Source organism: Scyliorhinus torazame, chromosome 5 (genome assembly GCF_047496885.1).
Source record: "Scyliorhinus torazame isolate Kashiwa2021f chromosome 5, sScyTor2.1, whole genome shotgun sequence".
Lineage (NCBI taxonomy): Eukaryota > Metazoa > Chordata > Chondrichthyes > Carcharhiniformes > Scyliorhinidae > Scyliorhinus > Scyliorhinus torazame.
Genome location: NC_092711.1, coordinates 274,788,541 through 274,800,948, shown reverse-complemented (window position 1 = coordinate 274,800,948; position 12,408 = coordinate 274,788,541). Strand labels below are relative to the sequence as shown.

The following is a 12,408-nucleotide window of genomic DNA, read 5'->3' as shown; positions in this document are numbered from 1 at the left end:
ACATTTGCGTGACTGTTCCTTACAAATTCTAAAGCCATTAAAACGGAGTTAGGCTGTCCAGAATACGGAAAAAGTCAATTGGGAGGAGTATGGATCTCCTGATCTGTTCACAAAACATCCAGACAGCACCTGTGTAATTAGCTGGGTGTGGAACAAGCCATTAGACAAAATCACTTTGGACCTTAGCTCCTAGCTGAGAAGGGAACTCTTGCAGTCATAATCCAATCATGTCTAAACCTTGAGCCCGGGATCAACTTGCTGTGACCATTTTTGGGTAACTGGTCAGTTGGTGAAAGGGGATTAATCCTATGATGAACCAACTAATCCTCTGTGCTTAAAAAACTGTTTTTCTCCAGGCCAGTCAGAACAAAGGGGGAAACGCAGGGAGGACCTTGAGTGGGCACTCTCTTTTAATCTCTCCCTGTTGTTTGGCTGGCTGTATTCCACAGGCAGGGCCAAAAACCAATCTAGCAGTTGCTGACTCCAGCAGACGAGAAACACATTGTTCATCAACATGTTTAAATCTACCGAATCTGTATGCAACTGACTTTTGACTTTCAAATTACTTAACATATGCTCCCATTTTGTAACTTACCTTTCTGTGCATCTAAGAATTGAAAAGTAATTATTATTTATTTTGGGTATTGAGTATAATAACTATTATTCCCTTCGCTTAACAAAAAAATAAGAACATTTGTCTGTGCCTTTTTCAGTACAGCACTTAAAACGGTTTAACAATCATTGAATATGCAAGCATTATTTTAAAAGCACTCGTTGCAGTCAATTGAGTGAAAGGAGAGGGTTCTATTACTTCTCAACTGACCACAACATTTGTTTCCCCCTTGTCAATGAAGCAAATTAAGATTAAAAAGTACAGATGAAATAAACTGTTTGAGATTCCCTAACTTGGAGTTCATCAAAATGTTACTCCTTTATATTTTCTGTAATCATAGCATTGCTACCTTTATGTCTCACTAGCACAAAATTAGCAGAGGATAGAGCGTCTCCTCTCCCCATTCCACCCAATATAGAAAACATCCAAAGGCATTTATCAAATGCATTGACCAAAGTCCGATAACGATGAGCTTTTCTACACAAATTTTGGGCATTTTTCAAGGTATAATCTTCAAAGTGGCATGTTTAACTGACAATACCAAATACAAATTGGGTATTGATTTTCTCAATAGATTTTATGAAAATGTACTACTCAACAGAAATAGGGAAGAGTGCAGAGGAAGGAAATAAAATCTTAAGTTAATACTATTTTAGTTTCCACAGGTGCCTCCACCCCGGGAGTGTTTCTAGCATTTTCTGTTTTTATTTTATATGAAATAAAATTTGGTTTCACTTCTGCTTACTATCCAGCAATCCCAAATGGAATAATAACAGTGTGACTGTGAGGTTTTTCACAGCCAAATGATCTGTCAGTGCCAAGGTACATCCTGATACAACATTCAGCAGAAATCAGCACCTTCAGAGAGGGAGAGATTAAAATGCGATAAAATCAGAATGAAATTAAAACAGATAATGTTTGGACAAGCACAGCGGCTTGAACATTACGGATAAAAATGCATATAATTTAGAAAAGAGAATAATCATCTTCTTCTTAGGTAGTCCCTCAGGGTAAAGGTTAACTAGCTTCAACTTCAGTTTGGTGGGTTCTGAAGAATAATAAGTTTCCCAGGCCCCCCCTCTCAGACCCCTGCAACACAGGCATCATTTGACCTGTACGCAACTAAATATATATTTTCATTATTGTTTTACTCAAATGTGACATTTATTGCCCAACACCAGCATATTCAGTCGAGAAGTGGAGGGATTTTCAGCAAGCACACTCACATTATCATTCGTATTTATCATGGTTTGCTTTTCAGTTTTCATCTCTCGTGGCAATAAATCCAGCTTTGCATAAGTAGGCTGTGCTAAACATTTTGTGCTGCAGAAGTAGTAGTGCTATATTCAGCTGCACTGATCATAGGTCTCAGGGTCATATGATCTTGCTTCATAGAGTCTCTGGATGATGATCAGGAGTGAGAATCTGGCTGACTTTATTTTACCCTTCCAACAGATATTGGAGACACTCTTACTGCTGTTTGACTCAGGGCAGCTAACTAGACAAGGCCCAGAGTCCAATCAGGACACTCCTATGCTAGCATTACATTGGGTTAGTGTACTTTACCTAGAAACTCATCAGTGCGTTATATAAATCTACACCTACATGTATTATACAACACATGCTGGCAGTATTGGCATCCTGTGCAACAGGATGCATTGCCAAGCATTACTTTGGTTAGACTATCACAACAGATCAGTTTCGATTTTTATTATTAAAATATGCAAAACCAATGTCTGGCCTAAACACGTCACGTGCATGAAAGCAAACTCATTCAAAACTATTTGTATAGATTTCCAATCAAGCCTGGGGCTAGTATACCACATCTGCCATTGTTTGTACCAACAGTTATGCTTGCTTTTATCCGCCCACATGTAGTAGCATGTTTAATGAACATGCCTCAATGCAAATATAAACTCAACAAAAACTTTTAGTGTTCATTACTTGGGAGATAGTTAAAGAGAAAACCTGATAAAAGGGACATTGTTTACCCGAGGAAAAAGAACAAATGTGTGGGTTGAAAATCACACAACACATTTTTGACAGATTAACGATAAAATGCAAATATGTTCAGCTTGGTCAGTATTGAATATTTTCCCCCCTTGGGAATGAAAATTCTGAGACAATGTTGTGATTCATAAAAAGGAAAACAATGTGACAGTAAGAAAATTGCAAATTTCCCTCCTGAAGAAAATTGAGAAAAACGGGCACATGTTAAAAGCAAGCTTTAAAGGGGATAATTAATCTGGCCCTTATCGGTTTTTAAAAAGAGGTGGATGGGCTTTCATTAACCAATAGGGAATATTTAAAACAGCGGGGTGTGGGGGTAAATGGGGAATGATTTCTGTTCCTGTAACAAAATCGATCAATGAGAATAGCTTTGAGGAGATACTTCTGGTGTTTCGAGAAAGATAACCAAGGGAATAAAGAGTTTGGAATTTCATTTTTAATTTAAATATGCTTCCTCTAGCCAGGGTATAAATAATGTTAACTGGTTCTTGGGCTTTTGGATAAGACTTTCCATTTATAAATTAGGATCTAAATCCAATAATTATTTTTGGCTGACCACACTGGAACCTTTTTGCAGACCAGAGGGCGGCTGCGGAATCGCAGCCAGTATATTACAAATCTCGATGAAAGGTCACCAACCCGAAACATTGATTCCATTTCTCTCTCCACAGATGGTAAGTGTTCTGCTGAGTGTTTGCAGCATTTTCTATTTTTCTTTCCAATTTCCACCATCTGCAGTGTTTTACTTTTATGTCACAAAGTCATACAGATCAAAAAGTCCCAAGGTCTGTGCTGAGTTGATGAATATTTGCCAGACTAGAAGGTGCACATCATAGTTTTAGCTAGGCTTATTTCAGGAAATAAAAGTACCTTATAATACTGTATTAAGCCCTAAAACCACAATGACTTCCTCTCTCTGTTTATTCAAAGAGATTCATTTATGAATGTGTTATTAATTTAAAAACCTGTTTTGAATAAACAAATAATAGCTGGAGTAGAAAAATAACATTACCTTCTAAAAGCTTCTGCAAACTGTTTCTCATCACATGTATGTTCTCAATACCAATAAACTGGAACCTAATGTTGGAATAATGATCTTCATTTTCATATCCCTTCCCAGCAGCTCTGTTTGCCATGGCATTCAGCTACAAAAGAAATCAACACTGTGAATATAGGCCAGAACTACAGGGACAATTTGCTTTCAGATACGAGTGTTTATTCTCATCTGTTGGTGAGGCATCTATTCAATATGTTTTCCTGCTACAGTTATGAGTTGTCTTGCTCCAGATGTTAATACAACTTTTAAAATTGAACTCAAAATTTGGGAAACCATTCTATATTTTATTCCATCATTGCAAATTATAAAATCAAATGTTATTTTTAAGCACCACTTATAGGTTTCTTGCTAACTCATAGCAGCATTACAGCAGTGTAATGACGCGTGTTGGGAGCCTATGGATTTTAGCAGGCTGAGGAATAAATGTGTATAGCACAAAGGTGTATAGCATACATTTGTGACACCCTTAACTGACATGCTCCTTGACATTAGAAGGTGTCACAGCTGAGTTTCCTGTTGTCCTCAGCTGTCACCTACATGTATGGGGCTAAATATTAATCTGTTAGCATTCAAACTTGGTGTTGCCTCTTCATTTATCTGATTGTGCATTTTTCTGAGTGAGATCCATGTTTCTAGCTGCAAGTGCTGAGCAGTGTCCATAGGAACTAATGGAAGCATCCACCACACATGCACACCCTCAGTCAGCCACATCAATGCCACCCCCTCCTCCCAAAAAAGTCTGGTGAACATTCGCTGCACCCCCTCTATGGCAATACTATCTTTCCTAAGGAAATGGAACTAAAACTGCACACATTAACTCTAGGTACAGTCTCAGCAAGGTTCTACAGAATTGACTGCACTTGGTTCGGTCTGCTCCTCTTAAAAGGGAACCTGCAAGGGCAGCACGGTGGCACAGTGGTTAGCACTGCTGCCTCACGGCACCAAGGTCCCAGGTTCGATCCCGACTCTGGGTCTCTGTCCCTGTGGAGTTTGCACATTCGCCCCGTGTTTGTGAGGATTTCGCCCCCACAACCCAAAAGATGTGCAAGGTAGGTGGATTGGCCATGTTAAATTGCCCCTTAATTGGAAAAAATGAATCGGGTACGCCAAATTATTTTAAAAAAGGAAGCGGCATTGAATCATAGCATACATTTGATCATCTCCCTGCAAAACAGATATACCGCTTTGGATACTGTTGAGGGAGATGGCTCACCAGGGGAAGGCGGCAGCAGCCAGGTTCATGGCACCGTGGCTGGCTCTGCTGCGCAGCTGGGCAGGAAGAAGAATGGCAGGGCTATAGTGATAGGGGACTCAATTGTAAGGGGAATAGACAGGCGGTTCTGCGGACGAAATCGAGACTCCAGGATGGTATGGTGCCTCCCTGGTGCCAGGGTCAAGGATGTCTCGGAGCGGCTGCAGGACATTCTGGGGGGGGGGGGGGGGGGGGGGGGGGGGGGGGGAAAGAGGGTGAACAGCCAGCTGACGTGGTGCACATAGGCACAAACGATATAGGTAAAAAACGGGACGAGGTCCTACAAGCTGAATTTAGGGAGCTAGGAGTTAAACTAAAAAGTAGGACCTCATAGGTAGTAATCTCAGGATTGCTACCAGTGCCACGAGCTAGTCAGAGTAGGAATGTCAGGATAGAGAGGATGAATACGTGGCTCGAGAGATGGTGCAAGAGGGAGGGATTCAAATTCCTGGGACATTGGAACCGATTCTGGGGGAGGTGGGACCAGTACAAACCGGACGGTCTGCACCTGGGAAGGACTGGAACCGATGTCCTAGGGGGGGGGGTGTTTGCTAGAGCTGTTGGGGAGAGTTTAAACTAATATGGCAGGGGGATGGGAACCGATGCAGGAAGTTGGAAGGTAGTAAAACAGGGACAGAAATAAAAGGCAGTAAGGGGGAAAGTGTAAGGCAGAGAAGCCATAGTCAAAAATCAAAAAGGGCGACAGTACAAGGTACAGTGACTGAGGGGAGCTCAGTGAATAGGACCAGGAATACTAAAAGAAATAAAACGGGAAGTGAAAACATTAATGGTAAGCGATGCGGCAGGTTGTTACAGGAAGATGTGGGTTCGACGACAAGGAAAATTAGGAGAAAGGGTAAGAGGAAATATAACTTAGGAGAGGTTACTGATCGAGGTGTTAAGATTCAGAACAGAGGTAAAAAAAGCCAACATAAGTGTACTTTACCTGAATGCTCGTAGTATTCGGAATAAGGTAAATGAGTTGATGGCGCAAATCATCGTGAATGACTATGATTTAGTGGCCATTACTGAAACATGGTTAAAGGATGGTCACGACTGGGAGTTAAATATCCGAGGGTATCAAACTTTTCGGAAGGACAGAGTGGATGGTAAGGGAGGTGGTGTAGCTCTGTTATTTAAGGATGACATCCGGGCAACAGTAAGGGATGACATCGGTGCTACGGAGGATAAGGTTGAATCCATTTGGGTGGAAATCAGGAACAGTAAGGCGAAAAAGTCACTGATAGGAGTAATCTATAGGCCACCAAATAGTAACATTATGGTGGGGCAGGCAATAAACAAAGAAATAACAGATGCATGTAGAAATGGCACAGCAGTTATCATGGGGGATTTTAATCTACATGTTGATTGGTTTAACCAGGTCGGTCAAGGCAGCCTTGAGGAGGAGTTTATAGAATGTATCCGCGATAGTTTCCTCGAACAGTATGTAATGGACCCTACGCGGGAACAAGTGTTCCTAGATCTGGTCCTGTGTAATGAGACAGGATTGATTCAGGATCTCATAGTTAGGGATCCTCTCGGAAGGAGCGATCACAATATGGTGGAATTTAAAATACAGATGGACGGTGAGAAGGTAAAATCAAGCACTAGTGTTTTGTGCTTAAACAAAGGAGATTACAATGGGATGAGAGAAGAACTAGCTAAGGTAGACTGGGAGCAAAGACTTTATGGTGAAACAGTTGAGGAACAGTGGAGAACCTTCCAAGTGATTTTTCACAGTGCCCAGCAAAGGTTTATACCAACAAAAAGGAAGGACGGTAAAAAGAGGGAAAATCGACCGTGGATATCTAAGGAAATAAGGGAGAGTATCAAATTGAAGGAAAAAACATACAAAGTAGCAAAGATCAGTGGGAGACTAGAGGACTGGGAAATCTTTAGGGGGCAACAGAAAGCTACTAAAAAAGCTTTAAAGAAGAGTAAGATAGATTATGAGAGTAAACTTGCTCAGAATATAAAAACGGATAGTAAAAGTTTCTACAAATACATAAAACAAAAAAGAGTGGCTAAGGTAAATATTGGTCCTTTAGAGGATGAGAAGGGAGATTTAATAATGGGAGATGAGGAAATGGCTGAGGAACTGAACAGGTTTTTTGGGTCGGTCTTCACAGTGGAAGACACAAATAACATGCCAGTGACTGATGGAAATGAGGCTATGACAGGTGAGGACCTTGAGAGGATTGATATCACCAAGGAGGTAGTGATGGGCAAGCTAATGGGGCTAAAGGTAGACAAGTCTCCTGGCCCTGATGGAATGCATCCCAGAGTGCTAAAAGAGATGGCTAGGGAAATTGCAAATGCACTAGTGATAATTTACCAAAATTCACTAGACTCTGGGGTGGTCCCAGCGGATTGGAAATTAGCAAACGTGACACCACTGTTTAAAAAAGGAGGTAGGCAGAAAGTGGGTAATTATAGGCCAGTGAGCTTAACTTCAGTAGTAGGGAAGATGCTGGAATCTATCATCAAGGAAGAAATAGCGAGGCACCTGATTGGAAATTGTCCCATTGGACAGACGCAGCATGGGTTCATAAAGGGCAGGTCGTGCCTAACTAATTTAGTGGAATTTTTTGAGGACATTAACAGTGCGGTAGATAACGGGGAGCCAATGGATGTGGTATATCTGGATTTCCAGAAAGCCTTTGACAAGGTGCCACACAAAAGGTTGTTGCATAAGATAAAGATGCATGGCATTAAGGGGAAAGTAGGAGCATGGATAGAGGATTGGTTAATTAATAGAAAGCAAAGAGTGGGGATTAATGGGTGTTTCTCTGGATGGCAATCAGTAGCTAGTGGTGTCCCTCAGGGGTCAGTGTTGGGCCCACAACTGTTCACAATTTACATAGATGATTTGGAGTTGGGGACCAAGGGCAATGTGTCCAAGTTTGCAGACGACACTAAGATAAGTGGTAAAGCAAAAAGTGCAGAGGATACTGGAAGTCTGCAGAGGGATTTGGACAGGCTAAGTGAATGGGCTAGGGTCTGGCAGATGGAATACAATGTTGACAAATGTGAGGTTATCCATTTTGGTAAGAATAACGGCAAAAGGGATTATTATTTAAATGATAAAAAAATTAAAACATGCTGCTGTGCAGAGAGATCTGGGTGTGCTAGTGCATGAGTCGCAGAAAGTTGCTTTTCAGGTGCAACAGGTGATTAAGAAGGCAAATGGAATTTTGTCCTTCATTGCTAGAGGGATGGAGTTTAAGACTAGGGAGGTTATGCTGCAATTGTATAAGGTGTTAGTGAGGCCACACCTGGAGTATTGTGTTCAGTTTTGGTCTCCTTACTTGAGAAAGGACGTACTGGCACTGGAGGGTGTGCAGAGGAGATTCACTAGGTTAATCCCAGAGCTGAAGGGGTTGGATTCCGAGGAGAGGTTGAGTAGACTGGGACTGTACTCGTTGGAATTTAGAAGGATAAGGGGGGATCTTATAGGAACATATAAGATTATGAAGGGAATAGATAGGATAGATGCGGGCAGGTTGTTTCCACTGGCGGGTGAAAGCAGAACTAGGGGGCATAGCCTCAAAATAAGGGGAAGTAGATTTAGGACTGAGTTTAGGAGGAACTTCTTCACCCAAAGGGTTGTGAATCTATGGAATTCCTTGCCCAGTGAAGCAGTAGAGGCTCCTTCATTAAATGTTTTTAAGATAAAGATAGATAGTTTTTTGAAGAATAAAGGGATTAAGGGTTATGGTGTTCGGGCCGGAAAGTGGAGCTGAGTCCACAAAAGATCAGCCATGATCTCATTGAATGGCGGAGCAGGCTCGAGGGGCCAGATGGCCTACTCCTGCTCCTAGTTCTTATGTTCTTATAGGAGCCTGCTACTAGCCACTATATCTGCAGTTCTAAACGAGAAAAATGGCCCGTGGATGAGGTGCTGAAGGCCTTAGTGGTGGAGGAAATAGGAACATAGGAGTAGGCCATTCAGCCCCTTGAGCCTGCTGTGCCATTCAATGAGATCATGGCTGATCTATGGCCTAACTCCAAATATCTATTTTTGGCCTATATCACTTAATATCCCTGCTTACCAAAAATTTAGCTATCTCAGACTTAGAATTATCAACTGATCTTGCATCAATTGCCATTTGTAGAAGAGAGTTCCAAACCTCTACCAGCCTGCATGTAGAAGTGATTCTTGACATCTCTCCTGAGGGTTCTCTCAAGGACCATCCTCAAAATGGAATGGGAGATCAATTCCCAGAGTCTGGCCACAGAGACAGGGGGCGAAATTCTCCCCCAACGGCGCGATGTCCGCCGACTGGCGCCAAAAACGGCGCCAATCAGACAGGCATCGCGCCGGCCCAAAGGTGCGGAATGCTCCGCATCTTTGGCGGCCTAGCCCCAACATTGAGGGGCTAGGCCGACGCCGGAGGGATTTCCGCCCAGCCAGCTGGCGGAAATGGCGTTTGTTGCCCCGCCAGCTGGCGCGGAAATGCAGCGCATGCGCGGAAGCGTCAGCGGCCGCTGACAGTTTCCCGGCGCATGCGCGGGAGCATCAGCGGCCGCTGACAGTTTCCCGCGCATGCGCAGTGGGGAGAGTCTCTTCCGCCTCCGCCATGGTGGAGGCCGTAGCGGAGGCGGAAGGGAAAGAGTGCCCCCATGGCACAGGCCTGCCCGCAGATCGGTGGGCCCCGATCACGGGCCAGGCCACCGTGGGGGCCCCTCCCAGGGCCAGATCGTCCCCGCGCCCCCCCCCTCAGGACCCCGGAGCCCGCCCACGCCGCCAGGTCCCGCCGGGAAATACCAGGTTTGATTTACGCCGGCGGGACAGGCAATTTCTGGGCGGGACTTCGGCCCATCCGGGCCGGAGAATTGAGCGGGGGGTCCCGCCAACCGCCGCGGCCCGATTCCCGCCCCCGCCCAATCTCCGGTACCGGAGACTTCGGCGGGGGTGGGATTCACGGCGGCCAACGGCCATTCTCCGACCCGGCGGGGGGTCGGAGAATGACGCCCATGACATCACTGCCATAAGTGCATTGATCTCACACAGAATGCATCTTCAACACAAGACAGTGTGCAGCACGGTAGCACAGTGGTTAGCACAGTGGCTTCACCGCTCCAGGGTCCCGGGTTCGATTCTTGGCTTGGGTCACTGGGTGTACGGAGTCTGCACGTTCTCCCCGTGTCTGCGTGGGTTTCCTCCGGGTGCTCCGGTTTCCTCCCACAGTCCAAAGATGTGCAGGTTAGGTGGATTGGCCATGCTAAATTGCCCTTAGTATCCAAAAAGGTTGGGTGGGGTTACTGGGGCAAGAGCGATGGTGTGGACTTGGGTAGGGTGCTCTTTCCAAGAGCCGGTGCTGACTCGATGGGCCGAGTAGCCTCCTTCTGCACTGTAAATTCTATGATTTCTATGAAGACTTTGCAAGGAAAATGACCATAATTACCCAATGTGATAATTGGGTGCCTGGCCTTTGAAAAAACACTGCTGCTGGCCCCTCCTGTACTTCTACAGATGCTGTGTGGTGAGTGACAAGTAAATATGCTGGGTGAAGCTGTTTGGTTCAAGTTTATAAAGAACGCACAAATGAGGTAGTAGGGCATTTTGGTATCATGGCAGCACCATTATCTATGAACGAGCAGGAATAGGCCATTCGGTCCCTCGAGATTGCCCTGCTATTTCATAAGATCATGGTTGATCTGATAGTAACCTCAAATCTGCATCCCACCTACCCTCTAATAACCCATCTCCACCTTGCTTACCAAGAATCTATCCAACTCTGCCTTAAAAATATTAAAAGACTCTGCTTCCACTGCCTTTTCAGGAAGAGAGATCCTGAGACCCAGACTCACAACCCCTCTAAATGAAAACAGCCTCTTCTCAATTTTAAATGAACAACCCCTTATTTTAAAACAGTGACTCCTAGTTCTAGATTGTCCCACAAGAGGAAACATCCTCTCCACATCCACCCCATCAGGACCCCTCTGAATCGGAAAGGTTTCAATCAAGTTGCTTCTTGCAATTCTCAACTCCAGCAAATACAAGCCGAGCTTGTCCAACCTTTCCTCATAAGACAACCCACCCATTCCGGGTATTAATCTGGTAAACATCTCCGAATGGCTTCCAATGCATTTACATCATTCCTTAAATAAGATGACCAATACTGTACATAGTACTCCAGATGTGGCCTCACTAGTGGCTCTGCATAACTGAAGCATAACCTCTCTGCTATTGTATTCAATTCCCCTTACAATAAATTATAACATTCTATTAGCTTTTCTAATTGCTTGCTATACCTGTATACTAACCTTTGGCAACTCATGCACGAAGACACCCAGATCCCTCTGCATCTGAGCTTTACAATCTCAACATTTAGATAATAGGCTTTTCATATTTTTCCTGCCAAAATGGACAATTTTATATTTCCCACATTGTACTCTATTTGCCATCTTTACCCACTCACTTAACCTATGTATTTTTGTAGCTTCCTTACATCCTCCTCACAACTACTTTCCAACCCATCTTTGTGTCATCAGCAAATTTGACAAACATCCCATCCATCCGTTCAAAGACATTTATATAAACTGTAAACAGTGGAGGGCCCAGCACTGATACCTGTAAAGTAGGTAATGTAAAATAAGTAAAGTAAGTAACACCACTCGTCACATCAATTTTGACTTTTGTAAGAGTATAAAAGTAGGGAAGTGTTGCTGCAACTGTACAGGTACTGGTAAGACTGCACCTAAACAAAGAACAAACAAAGAACAAAGAAATGTACAGCACAGGAACAGGCCCTTCGGCCCTCCAAGCCCGTGCCGACCATACTGCCCGACTAAACTACAATCTTCTACACTTCCTGGGTCCGTATCCTTCTATTCCCATCCTATTCATATATTTGTCAAGATGCCCCTTAAATGTCCCTATCGTCCCTGCTTCCACTACCTCCTCCGGTAGCGAGTTCCAGGTACCCACTACCCTCTGCGTAAAAAACTTGCCTCGTACATCTACTCTAAACCTTGCCCCTCTCACCTTAAACCTATGCCCCCTAGTAATTGACCCCTCTACCCTGGGGAAAAGCCTCTGACTATCCACTCTGTCTATGCCCCTCATAATTTTGTATACCTCTATCAGGTCGCCCCTCAACCTCCTTCGTTCCAGTGAAAACAAACCGAGTTTATTCAACCGCTCCTCATAGCTTATGCCCTCCATACCTGGCAACATTCTGGTAAATCTCTTCTGCACTCTCTCTAAAGCCTCCACATCCTTCTGGTAGTGTGGCGACCAGAATTGAACACTATACTCCAAGTGTGGCCTAACTAAGGTTCTATACTGCTGCAAGTACTGTGCACAGTTTTGGTCCCCTTATTTGAGGAGAGATATAGTCGCATTAGAGGCACTTCAGAGGAGGTTCACTAGATTGATTCCAGAGTTGAGGGGTTTGTCTTATGAAGAGCGATTGAGCAGTTCAGGTCTATAGTTTAGAAAAATGAGGGGAGATATAATGGGGCTATACA

The 12,408-nt window shown here is 43.9% G+C and overlaps 1 protein-coding gene across 4 annotated transcripts in view; it reads right to left on the bottom strand.

Moving 5' to 3' along the window:
- Positions 1-12,408, bottom strand: part of mtmr8 (myotubularin related protein 8) — a 104,146-nt gene that overhangs the window by 60,924 nt on the left and 30,814 nt on the right. For all 4 annotated transcript variants that reach the window (XM_072505600.1, XM_072505598.1, XM_072505599.1 and 1 more), the window contains one exon: positions 3,636-3,768. In XM_072505600.1, the coding sequence (XP_072361701.1) occupies positions 3,636-3,768 (133 nt within the window). The remainder of the gene's footprint in view (positions 1-3,635; positions 3,769-12,408) is intronic.